Here is a 24,470-nt window from a genome sequence, read left to right on the forward strand (position 1 = left end):
GGTTACCTTTCTTGATTGCATCACAGTGTTGTTGTTGTGAGTCATTGTCAGCAATAATCACGAAGGCCTTCCAGAAAACACATTCTTCTTGATTCTAGGCCATTTAGAAGATTTTTAAAAAGAAGAAGATATAAATTAGCCTGCAATATAGTATGTCATTGTCTGTTTCTCTTGTTGTCAAAGTAGAAATGTATGTCAAAGCCATTGCTTCCTTTCACTTTAAGGCTCAGCTTTGGTTTCATCCCCTAAACTCTTCCTGTCCCTTTCAACATTTTCTTGGAATAATGCCTCTATACTGGTTGCACAGATGATCATTCATGAAGAGGAAATGTTACAAGCATTGCCTGAGAGGCGTACACAGTTGGAACATGCAAGTGATACCAGGACAGGATTGCAGTAGAGCAGTTTAGCAGCTATCTGGTAATGGATTTGTTTGAAGTATTGATTAACTTTCTTTTTTAAAGTGCCCTAAGTCTGAATTTGTAATATGAACTTCTGATTTAATACCATATTAGCAGTGACCTGAAACAGGGGCATGCGCTTTGCAAATATTTTCTGCCCCTGCTAAGTGTGCCCCTTCTTAGCTGTATGGGTGAGAGGGGCAGGGTTTGGTCGTTTTTTTTTGGTTTTTTTTTTTTTGAAAGCTACAGAACAGTTCAACATATTGGGGTGGCAAAGCATTTAGCATATTGCATGAACTCCATAAGAACCACTGACTGGTGAGTCATATGAGATATAAATATATTATCACTGCTTTGGTTGTTCTATAGAAATTCTGTTTTCCCCACATAACATTAAGAAACTGGAATCTTAATTTACACAGTTCAAGCAGCTTGTGAAAATTAAAAAAAATATATAATAATCAGCAGGTTGAAAACAATGAATTCTCTTGACAGTAGGAAGGATGGATAACTAATTTCCTAAAACAGCATGAACCTGGCCGTGAGCTTCAACTTCAGCAGTAGAGCACCAGAGTTAAAGGGCCAGTTTTACTGAAGAAGCACAAAGAAGTTTTAAGTTCTCTGCTGCTGCAATGTGGCAAAGCACTCTGTTCCTTTGAAATGTGTCCCCCTCCCCTTTGTGTTGGTCAGGGAATAAACTAGGGAAACAGGGTTTTGGGTTTTTTTAGCTTCTTATAGAGCCAAGGGCTTGAAAGAAAGAACCAACCAGTATATGTTTGAGATATGTTCTGGGACAAATGTAACTAGTAACTGACTTGACTAATGGCATGATTGTATCCTTCAGCTGAACTCAGCAGAATTATATGTCCACCTGCCGCTGTGGCTACTGGACAGTTTACCAAAGATCACAGTGATCTTAGGCTAGATTGACAAGATAGAACACTGCATGTCATCTACAACTGTTATATAGAAGGGTAATTACTCCTGAGTAATTAGCAGTTACCTTTCTTTACTGTGTAAAGTTTACCCTGTAGGAACTGGCATTACAATAATTACCTGCGGATTAACAAGGGAATCAGTTACTGCCAAACATCTGCCTGACAAGCTGCGAATCTTGGTGGAAAACATACTTCTAAGCAGAACAGGGGGGTTGCATTGTTATTTAACAGTATAAGCAGTGGGCCACAATGTCAACAGTATGAGAAAGTGCCGCTCTCGTACGCTACATATATCATGCCCTTTCCTGTGGCAGGAGTGTATATAAGATGCCATGACTGTCCTGTTCCCACAATATCGGAGCTGCTGGGCTTAGAGTAATAGGCTTTCAAAGGGAAATCAAGGAAATTTCTAGCCAGGAGAGAAGATTATATTATTATTTTCACCACAAAAGAAATAAGATTCCTCTCATTTTTGTAACACAGCTGAATTTACAGTTTTGTCCTCTCCCCTTTCTTTGTCTTCCCTCCCTGTGCTCAGTCATACTCATGTTTGGTGCTCAAGTAATCAGTCAACCAGTTCCATCACCCACAGCTCTCTGGAAAACCAGGGAGCTGAACCACAATGCTAGATATCGCATTTGAGAGGGATTGTGCATACCCTGCAACATTTACCCAATGAAAATAGGAACGTCCTATTCCATAATGATAATTTTGCTATTTATACCCCACACACATCTTACTGGGTTGCCCCAGCCACTCTGGGCAGCTTCCAACATATATGAAAACATAATAAAACATTAAATATTAGAAGAATAAAAACTTCCCTATACAGGATTGCCTTCAGACGGCTTGGGAGTTGGATAACTCCATACCCTCCAACATTTCTCCAGTGAAAATAGGGGCATCCTAAGGAAAAGTGGGACATTCCAGGATCAAATAAAAAACTGGGATGGCTTCTCTAAATCAGTGATGTCCCTGGAAAATAGGGACACTTGGAGGGTCTGATTGTGTTGATGGCCAATACCCATCTTACCATTCCATAGTGAGGCAATGAAGTCAACAGGAGCATCAGGTCAGCTATTAATGCCCTCAGAGCATTAAAGAATCCCTCATATTCTATCAGTGTAAGGGGGCAGACTATCCTGCAAAATCGCCTGTTTCTGCAGAGGTGAACTGAACTCCCACCACCAGTCCAAAGCTAACCTTGTAACAAGCCATCCATGACAAAGGAGTAATTGTAACTCTCCCACTTTCAGATCATTCCCAATCTATTATATAGTAAAGACCAGATCAAGGGTGTGATCTGCCACAAGTGTATGGCCCTGATACGTTGAGACATCTCCATGCTTTCATGGAACCAATTAAATCCTGAACCAGTCTATATAAGAAGATGGCTGTGGTGTGGATATGAAGTTCCAGGAATAACACAGAAGTGTTTAAGAAGAAACTTGCCTGTTCGTGTTATTGTTGGGGCATTTCCTAGTTTCCATTTCATCTGAAAACAAAGGGCATTCCATAATACTGATGAGGGAAGCCCTTTCTCATGAATAAGTACAGTTTCCCCATGATATTGCAGTTTCTGTAAAATATTTATAACATCATGCCCATGGAAGTCGACGTGCCATAATAAACTGGTGTCACAACATGCTCAGTATCTCTTTCCACAGTACAATAAAAATGTACTATGCAAATGTTATGCAGCATGTTTTGTTACAAAAATCCAATTAACTGCTAAATCTAAATGGCCGTAACCTGCTATGAAAAGAGCAATAAAAGAACTCCATAATAAAAATTTCCAACAGCAGCAAAGTTTAAACTTAAATAAACATTAAGTTAAACCAATAATTCAGTAGTATATAACAAAAGGTGAAAAAGAAACCTTATAAACTAAACAAAAATATTATTGTATAATTATTGCCAGATTGAACCAAAGTATAGGTTTGTTTTCTTATTTAGTAAAAACAAAATGAACAACAAGTACCATGTGCCATGTTCTCATGTGTACACAGGAGTGAGGAAACCCGGGGTCAAATTCTTACTAAGCCATGAGGCTCACTGGTAGCCCTTGAGCTTTTTGCTATCTATCAGCCTAACCTACCTCATTGCTTGCATAGGCCTGGCAGAATAAAAAAACAACAACAACATTTTCAGCAGATGTTTAAAAGTTGGCACAGAAGGTGTGAGTGTGCAGGTGGAGTGTATTGGCATTTTAGGTAAGAACCAGTGGATTCCAGCATGTTGTCAAGGCCTTAGTGGTTCATTGATTGTCATCTCAATTCTTGAAATATATGCATTCTCCAGTTTGTGGTTTCTGATGTCACATCATCTAAATGTTAATGATTTTGAAAACAAAACAAAACAAAACATTTTCTGCTAATCCATCTTCCTTGTCACAAGCAAAATACAGATGGGTGAGAACCAATCCATCTATTGCTATATTTTTAGTGCTTATAAACTATGCAACCTCAAGACTGCAAAATACATAATGATGCACGACTCTGAGAAAAATATGCATGTGTTTCAGATGGAAAATCATTTGGAGCCTTGCTTAAAGCCTTGCTTAATTAATAAATAAGTGGAACTCATATTTGTATAGATACATTTTTTAGGTTTGTTGACATTGGTTTTACTGTTTATATTGTGTTATAAGTCACTTTGGATCACTTTTGTGACTGTAGTGACTAATAAATATAACTAATAATAATAATAACCACGTATTTAAAATCCGCAGCTAGATTTTCTCATGATATGCTGTAAATTGAATTTATATGCATTTTAACCACGGATATAAACCCTAACTATAATCCATGTGTATGACACAATGAGAAACTGGTGTGAAATTGTTTTCCAATCATTTTATCGGCTGTCCTCACTATTGTTTAGTTTTCTTTGAATGGAAAAACCAAATAAGGAAGCTACAACAGAAGAATAGTGCATATGAACTTTGTGTTGCATTCAGATAACCATAATGTTTCTGACCTTCAAAAAAGACCCATTACCGGTATATCATTATCTCAGTATTTAAAACTTTCCCTTCAAGCCACAAATCCTCCAGAGAAAAATGTATTTCATTTTAAAAACTGGAGGAGTAAAGTTTCATAATCCTTGTTGTTGTAAAAATAGGCCCAGAAGCATGACAGCTGCTTGTTCTAAACCACTCTCATAATTCATAACTTCTGGGGCACTAACTCATAGTTAGACACATCAGTTGGGCACCTCCAAATGTAACACTAGCACTGACTTATGGAACTGTCTGTGGTTAAGACCTGGATAATAAAAACGGTGCTGAAACCAGGAAATTCTAAAGTGAAAAATTTAGATGCTGCAGTAACATGACACATGTCTTAGATATTTACTTTTCCGATAAACTTCTTATTCAGTTTGGGTTACTGTTTATTTTTGTGATTCCCAGGAACAGCTAGGGAGAGTCCTAGATGAGGCCAGCATATAAGGAAACAGACTTTTAAAGTGCTTTATTAACTAATACATGAAATACCAATATTAAGAAGACGCAGATGAATGGTATGAAAATGCACCTACGAACTAAGGGGTGATTAGTTGTGTATCTTGATGCAGAAAGGTGAACCAAAGTTAGGTGAGAATGGGTTTTAACTTGTTGGCAAGAAGTTAGTATACAAAATTATTCAGTGGGGACAGTGCAATCTTAAACATTGTCTACTCAAAGTAAATCCCATTGAATTCAGTGGGGCTTGATCCCAAGTAAGTAAGTTTGAATAGCCCTTATAAATAGTAGGCTTCCATAGTTATCAAAGCAGGATTACAAAATCTGTGTGTCTAGAGTTTTGGGAACTGTACGCACATGCAATCATAGATCATTATTTTTAGTGCCCCTAATAGTGAGAATTCTGTGTGGAATTGAAAAGTTCGGCCTCTGAAATGTCATGGAATGCTAATGTAAAAGTGAGGAAGCTGATAGAGATGTAAAATATCCAGTTGTATGTATATTTTAACCTATTAATTGAGCAAGAAGACTAAAGCTTAACCACCATAACAAGAGTAGATAGAAGGTAGAATGGAATCTATTGGTATATCTCTGGGTGATTTGCAATAGATCTGCAAGGGTTTTTGACTCTGAATTATTTTACAGTAATAGCTACAAAATGACTTTTCTATCTAAATTATGCTATTTGAATGAAAATAGCTAGGCTTCCTGTTTCCAGCGGTGGGAAATGGCTGACTCCCATACGATCGGACCTCAGCCATGCCAATAATTCAGGGTCAATATGGGGGTAATTGGCCCTGGCAGACTCCCCAGGATGGGGGAGGACTGTCTCAATGACCTGCAGATCGCCCGAGATTGCCAACCTGCAACAAGATGCAAGTGGCAGGGCGCTGGGTCCCAGAGCACGACACGGCTTGCACTCTCCGAAGTCACTCCCATAGCTGGGAATATCTGTTTGATAAAATAATTAGATTTGGACAATAAACAGACAAAGTCTGGTCTGAAGAAGATTGAGGGGGAAAACCTGCAGAACTGTACAGTCCCTGGTGTTTAAGCTTGGACAACAAAGAGATTCTCAACATGATGTTTGGATTTATGGAGGAGATTGGTACGTTCTTTGTTTTCTTCTTGATATCTACAGTTGGTTTTTATGCCAAGCCTCATTTTAAGGAACCAATTAATTTTTTGGGAAAGTACACATGGACTTCTATTTAAAATTAAGTATTTAACTGCACAGCTTTTCTTAGACTTGAAAGACTTGATAAGGACAAAAGAAGAAGCAAGATGGCAATTGTAGATGTCGCAGCACCAAATAGTAAGAATGCCTCCCTTCTTCGAGAGAAGTGGGAAATACTCGTTTGCTGACTTTATAATGATTTGAGATAATAATTTGGGACAACACATAGTGCAGCTGTTTGCAGAATTTCTTTATTATGAGTGAGAGAGAAGGCTTTATGGATGTTTAGCAGCCCCTGCTCTAGGGCCCGGAGGGGGGGACTGTGTGGTCTCCAGAAAAGCTGATCAATTGCCCAATGATTTATATTTGTGGAATACAGTTCATTTATATTGCAATATTGCAGACAGTTTGCCTAAGAAAAAAGGTGGAAATTATTTTGTCAGTAAATCTTAAGGTGTGGGGATAGCCAGCATCTGGGACGACCAGTAATTCCCGGAGTTCCTGCTCCCACTGGCCGTGAAAGGGTTCGCTGGCTATGAACCTGAAGGTAGTTGTCGTGAGTTCTGAAGGTTTCTGAAGGTTTCTGAAGGTTCCGGAGATTCCGGAGGTTTCCGGATAGAAGAAGAAGAGAAGAGTTTGGATTTGATATCCCGCTTTATCACTACCCGAAGGAGTCTCAAAGCGGCTAACATTCTCCTTTCCCTTCCTCCCCCACAACAAACACTCTGTGAGGTGAGTGGGGCTGAGAGACTTCAGAGAAGTGTGACTAGCCCAAGGTCACCCAGCAGCTGCATAGGAAAGATAGGCAAAGCTAAATAGCGGCCAAAACTTAGAAGGCCAAATAAACGTTTTTGAAATAAAATGAAATAAATACTAAGAGACTGCAGTCAATGGTGAAGAAGCGCTCCACTGCTCTGTGCGGCTTGGTTTCTCTTTTGGTTTCTCTCTAGCTTGTCTCGCACTGATGTTCTCTCTGGCTTGTCTCGCGCGTTCTCGCGCGTTCTCCACACCGCTACAGAGAGCAGGGGCTATTTATTAAGAAGTTAAACATCGTCATAACATTGACAACAACCAATCACAACGTTGTTTCTAAGAGAGTTTCTGGGCGGGAAACTCTTAACTGACCGTTAATGAGGCTAAATTGGCGCGCTTAGCCCCCAGCGCGGAGGGATCCAGGCAGCAAACCTCTGCCGGATCCTTTGCCTTCTGTGCGATGCGCGGAAGGTTACCTTAAAGCAAACAGGTGCAGGAGCACCTTAAAACGTATTCCCACATTAAGGCTTGGATAACAGCCCTGATTGAAATAACTTGGCAGTTGCTGCATCATTAAATTTCAAAGGATAGATTCGGACTTCAGGGGACAAATTTGGACTACAGCTTGGACTGGAAGAATGGAACAGAGTCAGGAAAAGGTGCGCAGGCAAACAGACAGTGGAATATATACAAATAAAGCTGTACCTGACGAATGAAAGGATTTATGATTTCTGACATGATTGAGAATCGCACACCCAGGGACGGAGAACTATGAACTACAAAGTGTCAAGATCAGAATGTGGAAAATTTGAGAATAACAACACAGCAAGAAGAAGATATTAGAGATGCTTCAAGATCCAGACTATGGGGAGCCCCAGAAAAATTAATAATTAATAATTTGATTGTAATTTGGTTGTTTTTTTATTTTACTTTATTGTTTTTAATTGGATTATTATCATTTGATGGATATGTTAATTGGCTGTTTTTATTGGAAAATTAATAAAATGAATGAAAATAGCTAATCCGGAGTGAACATTTGTGAAAAGACTGTGATCTTCTTTTAGTTCTGGGACCGAAAATAATTTCCTAGTCTTGGAAATTTCCTAGGCATTCTGTTCCATGTTCATCAGTTCTATGTCTTTTGCACATAGCTCCTAGAATTATAGTAATCCCACTCCTGCAGTAGGGGCATCCCTTAGCAACTGCTTCACACCTTCACAGGCCTTCTGATTTAAAGTTTTTAACATCAAGATTGCCTTTCCAATGACCTTTCCCCTTTGTATGCTGTTCAGTAATATATCTAAAGATTAAGGAATGATAGTTTTTGCTTTGAAACACAAGAGCTGTTCTGTGACTTCCTTAGATGGATATATCAAGCAGAGCATATTAGGGTTGATATATGAGGGACCCAGATACATCTTGATTATGTTCACATCTTTCTTTTCAGACTAGCAAGTAAAGCTCACTTAACCAAAGTCTTACCTGATTTTAAAAATCACACAGATGTTAAGTCTTCAAGAGCAGATTATGAGCTATAAAAACCATTGAGAGTAGTGTGGAAATATCTGTGTTCTTTAGTTGCTTTAGACAGCGATGGGAAATAGTTCCCACTGGGAAGACTATTTTAATGAAAAGGATCATGTTGATTTTTGAAGTAAAACCATGAAGACTAATAACTATTTGCCTTTGCATCATCATACCCCCCCCCAAACTATATCCCTTTATGTTCTTACTTTTTCTACACTAATTAAAAGTATAAGCAAACTGGGAAGAGGGAGAAAATCCATGCTCTATTGAGTCTTCTGTGGGAGGTTGCAGTTCCTCAATTTATTTCGTTTTGACCAGGGGCGGGGGATTTCCATAAAGACATGCCTATGCATGTAAATTCACTATTATTTTATATTTCCCAACTTTGTTCAGCTATGTGAACCTCACAGATAAAGGACAAAAGTAATTTACACTAACTCAGTACGTATTAAGGATGATAACCTTGTAATGTGAATTATAGGTTAGGAAGCACACTTTATCTAGAGAGGCATAAAATGAGAGTTTACAACCATTAAAATGATGAAAATGCAATTAAGTAAAAAATAAGGACATTCAGAAGTGTTATAGTACACATGAGACATAAATCTGCTGAGGATATCTGGTTATTTAGAAAAAAATAATTTGAAGAAACAAACTTATATAGTGCTAAATACAATATTTAAAGGTGAAGCAGTCCAACAAATCAAACACTTGACAGAATGAAGTATCAGAAAAGGTTGTTTTCAGGTTGCTGCTTGGCAATTTTAAGCAAGTTGCGCGGCCAGGCGAAGTCCCCCCGAACCCCGGGGCAGCCCCTGAGGGAAATAGCAACTCATGACAACGTTCTATGGGATTAAATTGGCCACAACTTTATTAATATTTCAGATGTAGGAAGACCTTGGCTCAGGCATTGGGTGTTTATCCTTCCCAGCCCCCCAGCCAGGGTTCTGGGTAACTTCAGGATTATCCAGCATGATTGGGAAGTGGGCTAGTCTGGAGAACATATGTTCAAGCAGATAGCCCACCCCCTTATGTTCGCTGCCGCTGGAAGGGGAGGGCAGTGACGACCCTGGGTGTTTGGTCAATGCCTCCCCCTGAGACCCCTTTAACGGGAACCCTGTTGTCGCCACCGCAATGGGGGCGGGGGTCACCGCCCCACGCCCCCCCAATCCTGTAAATGACTAAAGGATTCCATCCAAGGCCTGCAACTACCAAAGTTGTGACGAATTGCTACGGGAAAGGCGAAACCTGCCAATGCAGGGAAATTCCTTTCTGGCCCTTTAACAGCGACCTTGTCATAGCAGCGCCTGCGTGGCTGTGTGGCTGTGGGAAAAGGTAGTTAAACCTGCAAAGTAAGTGTCAATTGAGGGAGTGGAGGGTGGGGAAGCTCTGAATCCAACGGTCGCTTCCCAGGTATGACTCAATCTCTATTGTGTGTACTGCATAATCCCTCCTTCTACCTGGCCAATCCCCTGGCAACACCTCCCCAGCCGGGATTGGGCGGCTGCTAAAGTAGGTGGAGTCCACAGGTATCCCAACCTGGGGAAGGCAAGCCAGACCAACTACCAGGAGCTGCCACCGTGATCCAATGGGTCTCCCCGCAACTTCGCAACATGCGCACCCCATTTGATGTGGGGAATGCTCATTACTTGCAGCATTTCTTTGCAAGTAGGAGATAACATTGCTTGCTTTGTGAAGAGTTTGAAATATGGATCTAAGTGCCAGGTTGTGGTAGATCATGTAGTAGGCATTGTTGGCTGCCATGGATATATTTCATGACTGTCTCCTATTGAAATGAACAAATTTAGCATTGTTCATTGAAATGAACAAACAGCATTGCCAGGATATGCCAAAACACAGTTAATGAATTTGTTTAATTCATTCTGTATTGTTCAAGAATGATTAGCTCAAATGGAGTTGGAAATCAAACTGTTTCACGAGTTTAATAATTGGAGTTTCTTATTTTTTTACTGTTTTATTGTTTGTGGACTCTTAGATCTATATTGGCTTCATGTGCTTTCAAGCATATTCCTTCCCTATCATCATTCTGTAATATATACAGATGCAAAACCATGTAGTCTATGAAAAATTTCTTTTGCTGGTGTATTAATATATATATTAACAAGTTAGAAAACTAGAAAATTTGGCCAGTGTTGTAAGGTAGGAGTTGCCAACTCCAGGCATCTGCAAAGGCCTTCATTGGTGTTCCTGAGCAGGTACCCCGGAGTCTGAATTTTCATTTACAAAAAAGTAAGTCTCTAGCCCTTCTAGTTATCAAGCAAAATATGTGGCACCTTTCTGTGAAATAAACCAGCTTGTCTGCTCCTACCTGTCTGTGTTTTTAGCCAATGTGTGAAATTAGAGCTACTACTGATAAAGTGAGTTGTTTGGACACCAGTCAAGAGGAATCCCTGGGGTCCTAAAGAGCTGTTGCTTTACCCTCCCCTTTGTGTTGTCGTTCAGTCGTGTCCGACTCTTCGTGACCCCATAGACCAGAGTACGCCAGGCACGCCTATCCTCCACTGCCTCTCGCAGTTTGGCCAAACTCATGTTAGTAGCTTCGAGAACACTGTCCAACCATCTCATCCACTGTCGTCCCCTTCTCCTTGTGCCCTCCATCTTTCCCAACATCATGGTCTTTTCTAAGGAGTCTTCTCTTCTCATGAGGTGGCCAAAGTACTGGAGCCTCAACTTCAGGATCTGTCCTTCCCCTTTAGTATACCTTTATTTTCTAGTAGTCCTTAGAATCTCCGTATTTTGCACTTCCATTTTTCCTTGCAACCAGGATGCATCTTTCATGTGGGGAATTCTTCTGAGATTAGGTACTCCCTAGAGGTCATTGTCTGCAAAGTCTACTACAGAATAAGTGTGGGTGGGTGTTAAAAAATCCCCATCCCAATTGGCAAATGCAAAATGTGAAAAGTTTGCAAAGAGGCTTAGGTATGCCTCCTGCTGTGCAAAAGCTGGTGCCCAGGTCCTCATGAAAAATGCACAGTATAATTAGCTGACAGTACATCGCTATTTATGTCTTATTTGAGAAGTTTCTTTGTGTTTAATGGGGATTACTCTGAGCTAGGAAGGTACAGGACGGCAGCCTATGCTTTGGTTTAGCATTACCAGTGGGGAAAGCAGGGCTCTTGCGCCTTTTAACAGCTGTATCTGCACAGTCAGGACCAGCAGGACATAGGTGAATTTCTATGGTAAGATGAGGGCATCTGCAGGTACGAAACCAAAAAATAAACAATAACTGTACAGAGACCATTTTGTGTGCATTCAAAGCACGTGCAGACCATTTTCCCCCTAGAAGAGGGCTGAATGAGGCGTAATACAGCGGGGTGGGTTTATGCGCATTCCGCCAACACACACAATCAGGGGGTGCCTGTGCTGTTGCTAATTTTTTTGTTTTGCCATGTCTTCCATAGCAGCCATATTGTGTTATGCTATGGCCGCCATTTTGATTGCATTTTGTGGAACCTAATAAATAGAATTGTTTGATTGTATCTCCTGTTTGTGGATAAGTATGCAGTCCATACCTGAATGCAATTAAATTGTTGATTAAAAATATAAACAAGCAAGTCTTTTGAAAACAGAAATAGCACACAGGCTGTGTGACAGCAAGCAACAATATTGGGAACTGGCCAGTGGCCACCAATCCAAGAACTCCCAGCTAACCACAGGCACTAGAAAATGCTGCCATGAACTGCCATCATCACATTGGAAGCAAGGAGCTCCAGTCTTCTGCCTTCTCTCAGGGTCTCAGGAGGCTGCTGCAAGTGGGAATTGATTGATGGCTTTGTTTTATAATTGCTACCCACTTGAGAATTTACTAATTGAAGAACAAGTTAAACATGTATTAAGTAAATAGATACGCCATCCCCTTTATTATCAGGGAATGGCTTGGCCCTTCTTGCACTTTCTGCTAGAGAAGGCCATGTACATGTTGGGAAAATGTACTGTACATCTTATGGATAAATTATTCTGCAGCAAGGACCTGTAAAAAAAAAAAGACCATTGTCTGAGCTAAAGTAAGAAATATCTGAACTCGGTGCTTTTATGTTAAAGAGAGAGAAATTATGGCCTGGACGACATTATATTCCTTGCATTATAATAAAACAAAAGGCAAGTGTGAGAGCTCTGCGCCATAGTAATGAGGACAGCCTGCCTGTACCAATTTGCCACATACAGACATTCAAGACAAGCTGAATCCCATCTGCCAAGCTTTCTAATGACTCCTTTCTAACAGAGGAATATGATCTTGATAATGAAATGTTCATTGGTTAAGCAACCTTGTTAAACTTGTGTTTCTTTCTTTCTTGCCCTCAGCTGACATTGCCAACATTTCCTGTTGTTGTGAAGATTGGACATGCTCATTCGGGCATGGGAAAGGTGCAGGTGCTATTTATCTATCTTGAGGGGAAATGGTGGAACTACTTTTTTTTTTTAATTGCTGTGTAAACACTGCAGGCACCAAAGTCTATAATGGAAGCAGATAAAACTTAAGGGCAGTAATTATGCAAATCCATTTTGAGGCACATGCTTAGAAGTCCATCTGTATGTATTTGCTTAATTTTATGCATATGCATAAATCCCCTGAGCATATAATCCTCTTGTAAAAGTCGGTGCTTTTCAAACTGAAAGATGCTTCAAAGAGTAAGAACTATTCTTAACTAAAAATTGACAAATTACCTATGCCAGAAATACTGTGTGCCCGTGATATTTGTCCTCTGTTTTATATTATTTAACCTTTTAATAGTTCTATAATGAACTGGACTTACACCCTCCCATCCATTCAGTCACTACATCTTCCATCCCGTTTACCTAGTTTTTCACCTCCTGTGTCCTTCCATTTAAACCCCACTTACCTGGCTGGAAGTCTAGCAGCACCAAATTGCTTCAGGAAGAGGAAAAGGGGGTCGTGCTCCATCCCTTCTCTGGCAAGAGGACACAAGGCCCCTAAATATGCCCTAAAACTAGTACATGAGCTACTCTCTTCATTTTATTAGTCACCCACTCCTACACAGCCTACAGATATTGTAGCAGCCTTTGAAAAAACTAAATTCCCAGGGGATGAGGCCACTCAAGCAACATACCAGATGCCAAAGACAGGAGGGAGGGACAGATTTTCTAACTTTCTCTCTCCCCCCCCCCAGCTGTTTGCTGCTGCTAGACATACTATTCAGGTGGTTTAAAGGAAAAGAGAGGCAGGTATTTGGGATTGAAGTGGGTGGGTGATAAAGGACTTGGACAAGAATTCTTTTGCTCAGGTTTTAATCAAAGATGGAGACGTTTCTGATTTTGTAAAATCTATTATTTGAATATTATAAGCCCTAAAACTAGTACATGAGCTACTCTCTTCATTTTATTAGTCACCCACTCCCACACAGCCTGACTTTTCAATACCTTATTTTTACATCTGGCGTTCACTATCTACTCAGCATTTTCCATTCTAAAGGCCAACTTCTTCAATCAAATATGTACACATCCCTCAGAGTGAAGTATTTACTATGGGAGGTAGCGTCACAAGTGACAAAAGATGTTGGCACTAGTCTGTTGAACCTTTTAAAGAGAAGCTAAATGGTTTAGTGAAATCCAAGCTTTCTCACTTAATTGGATTAGAATATACTCTGATGAACTAAGATAGTGTACTATACTGATTAAACATCCTTCTAAACCTAACCTTTTAACATTTAGAGAAGAACAAGCATTTTACATTTGCTTTTGTCCCATTTTCAAGTCTATATCCAAACACCTTCCACAAAAGAATTTGAAATCTCATCTCCCCTATGCTGAGATCTACTAAAGTGCATAGTGAAAGACTTCATTGTATTCTATTGTTGAAGGGAAAGTAAGCTGGAGAAGTCCATATTTTATATGTCAAATTTTATATGTAAAAAGATAATATAATTCTATGAATCAATCTACTTTCATACCATTCCTCTGTTTTTAAAATATTTTATTTATTCTTGAATTTGAAACATTGCTAACTGTCCTAAATACCACCACTTCTTTCCTTACAGAGAGGTACTAATTCTTTATTGTATTTTCAGATTGTCTGTAAACATGTGCTTCTGTACCCTTCATTGATACTGCTGGGTCAGTTTTACAATAAAGCATTGCTAGAAATTAATTGTCCGCATAAAGACATATTAAAGGGAAAATGTGTTGTAGATATTTATATGAATTAATAAATCAATAATAAGTAGGGATGTTCAATGATGTCATTCTCTGTCTCAGCTTATTTCCTTGTTGTATAGAAGTGTGGTTGTCCCTCACATAAAGATGCTTGCTTCTCAGGGACACCATTTAAGGTCGGGGTTGAGTGGGTGACAATGAACAGCAATATACAGAACTGATTTAAAGGAATACACTGAAATCTGGGTATTTTCTGAACATCATTTTCTGTCCTGGGAATTTGCATGTTAGATTTTGCTAAGTATAAGGGGAAATGTTTAGCAAAAAATAATATAAACTTGTTGAGTAAGTTCAAAAAGTAGAGTTTTCTTTACAAGTAAACCTAACAGTTCTAATCTTCTTTTTGTCTCCCCATGCTATAAATCTATGGCTAATAACAGGTCAAGGTAGACAACCACTATGATTTTCAGGATATAGCCAGTGTCGTAGCACTCACTCAGACCTATGCCACCACTGAACCCTACATAGACTCCAAATATGACATCAGGATCCAAAAGATAGGCAACAACTACAAAGCATACATGTGAGCAAACATTCTGGTTTTTTCATTTTCAGTTCCATCAGCTGTAAAGCAGGTAACAACCAGACTTTATGGCCTTGCATGAAAGTTCACCATTATCCCAGTGTGGAATCTACAGTGCATCAGTAATACTGTGAATCAGTGAGTAAAATAATGGGAATTCTAAAAAAAGGATATTAAGAAATTCAGTGAACAGATTAGAATAATTCATCTTTTAAAGTGATGTGCAGTAGAATGCAATCAAAACTTTATATATTTTTTGAACATAAAAACAAAACAGAGAGATTCTGCACAAAAATTTAAAAGACAGGGATCATTTGAAGAAACATCCACTAGAAATTGCCCTAGAGTTAGTGTCCATATTTCAAAATAACCACAAAATTGTAAAGGATGGTGGGGGAAAACAACTCTCTTTTCAAGATTTTTTTTCCTTGCCAACAGACAAGCAAATTATTATCTATGAATCACATTAAAAGGTTACCCATAACAGTTATCTGTTCCGAAAATTAAAATGCACACTTCTCAAACTGCTTGCCATAAGCCGTTTGAAGAAAAACCAAATATGTAAGAAGTTAGATTGACACTGAACCAGGCCATTGATGAAAAACTTGGCAAGACTATGCAGAACTCCTTGTTAATCCAAAGGCAATGTGTCTAATTCTCTACTTTGTGTAAGGTGATGTTACATAATACAGTGGTACCTTGATTTATGAATTACTCGACATATGAATTTTTCGACTTACGAATGAAAAAAGTGCCCGCACGCCTACGAATTTTTTGACATCCGAAGGACATCCGTTGGCGGTTTTAGATGGGGTTTACTCGACTTACGAATTTTAGATGCGGTTTACTCGACTTGCGAATTTTTCTGAATTTTTTGTTTCCAATGCATTCCTATGGGGAAATCGCTTTTTTTGACTTACGAATTTTTCGACCTACGAATGTGCATACGGAACGGATTAAATTCGTAAGTCGAGGTAGCACTGTATATTTATTACAAAATGACCCACTGCCAGGTGATTTAGGAAACATAACTCATAAATTCAGTCCATCGTTCTCATTTTTGTCTTTATAGAAGCAATTTCCAAGCACTGAATACCTATCAATAAGTGCCTAGTTGTTATTGGCTTGTGGCGACACAAAGTTGGGTTTTTCCACTGGTGGTACTGGTGTTGTGGAATGCACTCCCTGCCGTAATAGGAGAAGGGCTGTCCTCATAGGCATTCTGCTGGCTTTTGATGACACACCTGTTTACACAGGCATTCCCTTGATCTTCTGACTCAAGTCTCCAGCTTTCATTACTGTGTGTTTTAATGGGATTGTTTTATTGGGTATTTTAATTATGGTTGCTTGTATTTTAATGTTCACGTAACTGGTTTATATACTTGTAGAATGTTTGGAAACCTATTTGGGCACTAGATGGTATATGCATTATTAAATAATCATAAAAATAATGCTCAGGGTAAAAGGAAACAGGGGGTCTAGTGGCACTTGAAAGGCTAACAGATTTTATTAGGGCATGATGAAAGCCCATTTCATCAAAGGCATGATATGTGATTCTCAGTTCTCATATATATATATATATATATATATATATGCATGTTTAAAAAGGGCAGTGTAAGGGTTGCAGGTTATGTGACAACGGCGTGACAAATATCATTAGAATTTAAGGTGTCACAATATAGGTACCCTACCCCCATTTACGAACATCCCATTTTTTTGCAACCACGTTTACACAGGTCACCGTGAAATAAATAAATAAATGGACTGGTCTTCCCTCGCTCGGGGATGCTTCCTGAGCAAGGAAAGGTGGCTTTCAGCTAACCAGCTGGGTGGGAGATGCATTCTCCCACCTCCACTGTACATCCACACACCCCATCTGGGACCGGTTCTGCTGGGCGCACTTCTTAGCCCTCGCCCTCCATGGCCAGCTGCTATCGTCAGATGAACCGGCTCCCTTTAGGGAAGCAGAGAAGCTCAGGACAGGGCAGACACAATTTCACTTATGTGTGAAGGTTCTGGAACGTAGCCCATATGTAAGTGGGGGGGATGCCTGTACTTTTGTTGGTCAGGGTCTGCATAAGAGTAGAGCAGGCAGCAAAAGGTTAGGTCCTCTTCAGGAAGAAGCCTGGGCCAATGGGGGGGGGGGACAACCTTTATTTAACCTTTAACCTTTAGTTAAATTTAGGTAGCTGCTGAATTATTTAGAATATTATGTCCCTTTTCCCAGCCCCAAGAAGCTGTCAGAATGGCTTGCAAAAGAGTCTCACAATACTATATACGGTACATTCAGGAATAGTTTCAGGAACAGAAATAACCTGATGTTGATATAGTGCCAGGTTTATTCAGGCAGCCTTTCCTACTCTCATCTTTGGCCTTCCATGGTGTCACACTTTGGCCACTGCCTAACAGAGGGCAGAGCCCACTCAGGACCAACAAGGCAAGAGAATGATGCCAATTAACAGGAACTTGCCCAGCTCTCGAGAAAGGCAAATCTTCCCTAGCTGGCAGTTGCCAGTTGCCAACAGAAGCTCCCATTGAGAAGATCTTCTGAGACAAGGGAGTGGGGCAGGCCATCTTGTAGCCAAGAATGGAGGCAGATATTCCAGTATATAACATTCTTTATCACACATTGCCAATGAAAATTGCAACAGTCAAGTCATATTAAGAAAAATCAGGGGAGTAGCAACAGTCTAAGCAGGGCTTAGCCCTTACCAGAGTCTTCACCCACTTGTCCTGCCTCTCCTTGCTCTGCCCACTTTTCCATAGCCAGATTCATTTACTAAACACCATGCTTTTCTTGTAAAAACTCAGATTTTCAGAAAAGCGTCCTTCAGAAATCTTATCTTATTATTGTGAGAGAATATAGATACAAAAATTGATCCATGGGAAATCTGTGGCTCTTGAGATGTTTCTGGACTACAGCTCCCCTCATCGTTGACCGTTGACCATGGAACTGAGGCTAATGGAGTTTTAAGTCCAACAACATCCGGAGGGGTCACAGTCGCTGCCATAGTTGGGTCAAACCCGGAAGATGTCCCATTTAGGTTTGTTGCTGAATTTTGCCCAAATTGGCTTTTCTGCCCAGGAAATCTGAGAGAGTTATGCTGGGATCAAGCAGGTTCTCCTTGCCAGTGGCTAGGATCAGGGTAATTACCTTGTCTGCAAAACTCCTGTAGATGCAGTGAACTGCGTGATAAAATGGAACCTCCCTGCTGCCCCCGAGAAGTTATATGGCAAGGCAGGGGCTACAAGGCTGATGTGTATGTTTAGATGTGCCTGTTTCCTGTAGCAGTATAATTGAAAATGAAGCAGCGTCATAAAGATTATATTTCCTGTGAACTTTGGAACAAGGTCTTTATTGTATATAGACCTTGAGAGAGTTGTTAAAGGATACTGAAGGAGTAACTAATCTATATTAAACGATCTTGAGTGTGTACCCATTACTGTCATTCCATTTGGACCCTACCATTTCATTTCATTCCACGCTTTACAGTCTCTTTCTATTATTATAGTAACACGTTGTGGAATAAATCACATGCTCTATTTCCACGGTCTGTTTAGTGCAGGCAGTCAATTCAGTTCTCAACGCTTTTATTGCATTCATTGTCTTAGCTGCAATGACTACATAATTCAGTTTGTTTCCCATTTCTGTTTTATTGCTTGCTTTCATTTCAGAAAGTTCCTAAGTGCATTGAATGTTTCTGTCATGTCTGTTAGCCCAGCTGCACTTGACTCGCCTCATCTTTCTTCTGTAGCTCAGCTTTGATGCACATCTGTAAAAGCCGTCCATCTCACTTTTCGATTCCACTCCCATTCATAGTGATCATTTTAGACATCCATGTTATTTTCTGTTATTTTTGCAACATGTTTTAGAATGTTTGGTTGAAATAGGGAGGAAGAAGCTCACTCACCCTGTCCAAACACAAAGAGGAGCAAGCAGGAAGCTGTGGGAAGAGAAGAATTTCCTAGCTAAGGATCCTTGTAAGAGTAGCTGGATACAAAAGCATTAAAAACATTGATAAGAATTTCTACGCCACTAATAAGTGCCCTGAAAATCTACAGCCCTGCTGCTAAATTTTAATTATATCTGCCTCCATGCCTTATCCTTATAAAATTATGCAGCAGATGTGGAACACAGTTGTCCGGTTCTCATGTCACAGTAAGCCAGACCATGGCTTGATGTGGACATGCAAGCTCCTGTAATGGCTACTTTGTCCCTCTCTGGTCAATCTGCTGCACTGCGCTAAGGCATGCTTTGACTTAGCATGACATCTGAACCTGGAGCCATGGTTTAGCTCTCCTGAACAAACCATATATGTAAACAAGTGCACAAAGCTTTGTTAAAGCTTGAGGTTACTCTGGAGAGTTAAACCATAAGCCTGGTCTTGGATGACACACTTAAGCCTAAGCCTGGCTTACCTTAGCACAGCAGCAGAGGAGCAAAGTGGCTGTGATTCGCTTGCACAGAGCCTGGGCTTATGGCATACGGCCATCATTTGGTTTATCATGATATGCAAATCAGGCCAGTATGGCTTGTGTAAATGTAGCTTTGGGGCATTGTGTGAGTTGCAAGTGAAGCAGGGAGATTCAGTCCAGGTTAATAACAAGAATAGCAACAAAAGACATAACAGTCAATACCAGCACTTTCAGTTGTGCTCAGAAATGGATCAAGAGCCAATAATACTATATAGTGATTAAAAAATGGTGGTTCTTAGGACCATATAATGTTTTCTTCTAAACAATATACCCTCTGTTAAAATTGTTCAAGTTCTACAGCAGCATTGTCACTGTTCACAAACCAGGGCCTCCAATACAATGGTAGATTTAAACATATTTTTGTGAGAAGTTGTTGTGTAGTTAGTTTTTCCATTTCACACTTGTACATTATTTTCAGTTATAATTTATCAAGGGAAGGGGGGTTTCCAGCAGAATATTACAAACTGAGGGTTCGTCCACACTTCCACTTCCACTTCCCCCCAGGAAAACTCAATCTTTATTGCTGAATCAGAAATGCCTAGGAAGCATGGGACAAGTGGGAAACCTCTTGGACCCGTGCTTTCTAAGCATGGGGCAAGCAGCAGTGAGGAGGGGCCCTTAGAGACAATTTCCTTTGACTTTCACAGTTTAATCAGAGTAAAAAACGAACTTGGTACATTGACTCAAAATCAACATGAAACTTTTATTACGCTCCACATGTTCAGATATATTTAGTCAATAGCTTGATATTCCACAGCTGGTTTTCATTCGTGAGTGTGCTTTTAACAAAAGCACAGAATACTGAAGAGCCGTCACAGGAAATATAAGCTATTTTAGAGTTTTAAATCTACTATCAAAATATCTACTGTTGTAATCTTCTGTGGTGTTATGTTGTAGTAGGTAGAGAACTCACATTATAGGTGACTTATTATATGCCAATTATCAGATAACTAGGATATAGTATGGGGTCAATCCAAATACCACAACTCCTGCAAATGTTTAAAGATTCCTACATATGGATATGAATATAAATGCATGGCTGTTTCAAGGAAACACCATGGGGTGAAAAGGAAACAAACACAGTAGGAACAAAATTGCACTCATGTTGGATTTTCTCATATTACCTTGTCTTTCTCCAAAACCAATATACTAAAGGCATACATTTATGTATTAATACGGAAAAACACACTGTTCTAAATTATAATCTGTTCTATAGATTCAGACCTCACAGTGTGGTGATGAATAGTAAACCTCTGTATAAAGTCACATAATTATTGTTACAGAACACAAAATATGGGTCAAGCCCATGTTACTATTCTGCATACAGCAGAGAAGTTCTCACTTTTAGCACAGCTGCACTAAGTTCAAATTCATAATTTTATTCTTTTTAAAAATATATATATAACTTATCTGAGTCAGGAAAGATAGCTATGGGTTGGTTCAGTACACAAATACATTTATTTTCATGAGTGTCTTCTTTCCTGTACACATCAAATTTAAATGTGTTTATTTATTTGGGGAGATAGTTGAATATAATGTTTGTTTCATTTTAATCTTTTTGTAAGTTCCTTGGCATACTATATCTTTTTTAAAAAACAACAACAACCCAAAGTTACCAATTAATATGCTAATGATAAGAACAAAGAGGTTGGTGTACTGCTTGCTAAAACATTTATATTTCTCCACAGGAGGACTTCAATATCTGGAAACTGGAAGACAAACACTGGATCTGCAATGTTGGAACAAATTGCCATGTCAGATAGGTAGATGAGTCTTGATGCAATAAGAAATCATGGGGTGTGTCTAATTGGAATAATAATACTAATAATAATAGGAATACAGCTGAAATTATTAGGAGTGTTGTGGTTGTTGTGATGTGCAGCACCAGCATACTTTTGCTAACGTTGCATCTGCTCCAAGTTTGAGTGGATGGAGAGCAGACATTTAAGGGATAAACTAGCCCTTTAATAGATGCTCTGAGAATTCATTATCCAAGAGATTCTATCCTTCTCTTTCAGCTTTTGCTTTCCATTGCCATTTATATTCTTACTTGCATGGAAAACACTGAAAAAATTCCTTTTAAAACATTAATAAACTGTTTAAAATCAACATCAACTTGATACCAATAATATTAATGTTTTCCCTCACTCCATTCACTTTGGTCTTCTTCAGTCATTCTCTACACATACAATGCATGAGTGGAGAAAGAGGGTAATGGAACGAGTCTCAACTTCATATGTTTTGCTGGCCTTCCTGACATTCATGTGTATAAGCTTTGTGCACATAAGTGTGCCTTTTGAGATCTTCTGCAGAAAGGGTTGAAAATTCTTTGGGGGGGGGGGAATATCCTATTCAGGTCACAATGTTTCAGGACTTAAAGATACTAGATTATCAGCTCTGAAAAAAGAAACCCAAACATTTAGAACAGCTAGTTCATGTTAACAGCTTATAACAGTAGGTGTTCTGTGCTCCAAGGCCAAAAGCAAGGGAGTTTTCATGCATGACTTTATTAAAGCAAGCCTTAAAATTTCATATCTGAGCTTGTAAACGATAACCCAGTCAGCTGCAATTGTTGAGATGACAAACATAAGTGAGATGCACATCATATCCTGAAAGGTGGAAAGAGGCAATAAGACATAGCTTCCAGAAAACAGTAAAGTGAGAAGATTATAATTCCACATCTTGAAGGTTTATTATGGGAAATGATGACCAATTTATTCCTACCCCTTTCAGAGGGCCAAACTAATGTTACAAAGGAGATGTATGGAATAGTTTCCCAATATATATTTTTAACTGAAAAGCAGGAGAAGAGACTGTTGAATCCTGTTCTCCCCAGCCGTTTCTTCTCTCAACTTCATTCCCGCCGCCTACCAGCTGCTCTCCACCACCACCAGGAAAATTATAAACTGTAGTTTGGCCCTAGAGTGTGAGAACAAAGGAAAAGTGCCCTTTTGCCAAAGTGGCAAAAATTGGAAGTGGCCCCTTTGGTGTATGTTAGAAATTGTATGCTTTGGATCTGCATTAGATTGCATCTGTCACATGCCTGACTCTTAGAAACAACAACACTATGCATGCATGTTTTTACTGAGCAGCCCTTAGGCTCAAGGCAAGCCTTCCGTTCTCCATATTTGTTTCCATATGTGGCTATTTTTTCAGCTTTATGCATTGTATAAGAAAACTGACTTCAATAAGATCTTCTGAGTGTTTCTTTGGTTTCATAGGAATAGCCGTTCAAAATAAGGTTCCTTTGTTTGGTTTGGTTTTTCTCCAGATTTACCATTAAAAGAAACAACACTTCTCCTAGATTCAAGAGACTATAGCACTTTACAGCAAGAATGCCTTATAAACAAATAAAGCCAATTATGACAGTCAGCACTTCTACAGATGTTGAATTTGACATGCATCCAAAAAACAACTTCAGAAATGAAGTCATACGAGAAATAAGCCACTCCTTTCATTCCACAAGATTTCATCAATAATTGTTCAGACCATTTTTGCAAATGTCTGCGCTTAGCTTTTTTATTTAAAGAGAAACCATTCTACTGGAGCAGATTTCAGTTAGTAACAATGATAGATAGCAGGATAACCAGTGTGGTGCTCTGCAGATGTTGTTGAACAACCGTTCCCATAATCCTTGACCACTGGCCATGTTGACTGAGGCTGATGAGAGCAATTGTCCAACAACATCTGGAGGACACTTCCTTGGCTGTCCTTTAAGGGTATTCAATTCAAAGCACATCCCGTTGGTTTGGGTAAGTCTGACTCCCAATCAAGCAGGTTTGGCATCACAACCAATTTTCAAGCTGCTTACCATGTTATGCGGTGGCAAACGCCTGTTTGACCGCATTGCACCAGGGACCTTCAGTCAGTGCTAATTACGGCTTCATGTGTTGATATGTTGGAAATGACCTTGTTTTGCTGTTTGCACATGTTGTACTTTTATGGTTCGGAATATAATGCTTTATGTTACAGTCCCATTAAAAGAAAGCCTGACACTGAACTGAGGCCATTAGGTTAAGTGAAGTTGCCAGGGTGAGGGAAACTCAGAATCACAAAATATCAGATGAGTGTCTCAGATCTGGTTCACTTATGCAACAATCTCCGTTAATGAGCAATTGGATCATCAGAAATATTTGGAGAAGGTTATATAAGAGCTAATGTGGTGATGATTTGTATTAGCACCAAGGCATGGTTACAATCTAATTCAAACTAATATAGCTAGATCACTATTGTGACAAGATCATGCTTTTAGCTAAAGTGAGCTTCTTTTCACATTCCAGGTACAAGCTCTGGATTGACAGCTGTTCAGAGATGTTTGGAGGTTTGGACATATGTGCTGTCAAAGCAGTTCACGGCAAGGATGGGAAGGATTATATTTTCGAGGTGTGGTATATGCTTTTCCTCTGCAAACACTGTTGTTGTTGTTGCTGCTGCTGTAAGATAATAAGGAAAACCTCTGCTCCTGAAGATTCCACTTGCCTTTTTTTGCATATTGCAGTAAATGGCACTACTTGTGGGAAAGCACAACTGTTTCATGATGTGGTGTAAGCTTGCTTCTGAATAGGATCAAAATACTTGCATTGTATTTGTATGCTACTGAACAGTTGAATGTCTGTCCCTGATAGTTTGTGGGATAAACAAATGTTATTTAATTCATGCAAAGCACATGCCACTTTGGATTACTTAGCAAACAGACTAGGATGATTTTGAAGTTTGGTAAGTCCATCTGCCCAAGGGTGCAGACTTTGGCTTGGGTCCAAAGGTGTCTAGTGGGTGCAGAAGGACACTTTACTCACATGAATAGATTTTCACAGGTCTCCTCCCGATGCTGCACGCCATTCCCAAGGCTCTCCCAACTCTTAGGACCAGTTTTTTCAATGAGGCACTTGGAAAGCCATATTCCGTCAGCAGAATGTTGCTAGCAGTTCTTAGTGTCCAAGCTTTTATTTTAATAATGTGATTTACATAGTCTTAAGGCTCATCACAGTCAGGGTTCAGGGTTTGTTATGGGTGGGACTGA

The 24,470-nt window shown here is 39.5% G+C and overlaps 1 protein-coding gene across 1 annotated transcript in view; it reads left to right on the forward strand.

Moving 5' to 3' along the window:
* Positions 1-24,470, forward strand: part of SYN2 (synapsin II) — a 149,619-nt gene that overhangs the window by 100,482 nt on the left and 24,667 nt on the right. Inside the window, exons 6-9 of the mRNA XM_033140785.1 lie at positions 12,583-12,645; positions 14,832-14,974; positions 21,139-21,213; positions 23,731-23,833. Coding sequence (XP_032996676.1) covers positions 12,583-12,645; positions 14,832-14,974; positions 21,139-21,213; positions 23,731-23,833 — 384 coding nt within the window. The remainder of the gene's footprint in view (positions 1-12,582; positions 12,646-14,831; positions 14,975-21,138; positions 21,214-23,730; positions 23,834-24,470) is intronic.

Source organism: Lacerta agilis, chromosome 2 (assembly GCF_009819535.1).
Source record: "Lacerta agilis isolate rLacAgi1 chromosome 2, rLacAgi1.pri, whole genome shotgun sequence".
Lineage (NCBI taxonomy): Eukaryota > Metazoa > Chordata > Lepidosauria > Squamata > Lacertidae > Lacerta > Lacerta agilis.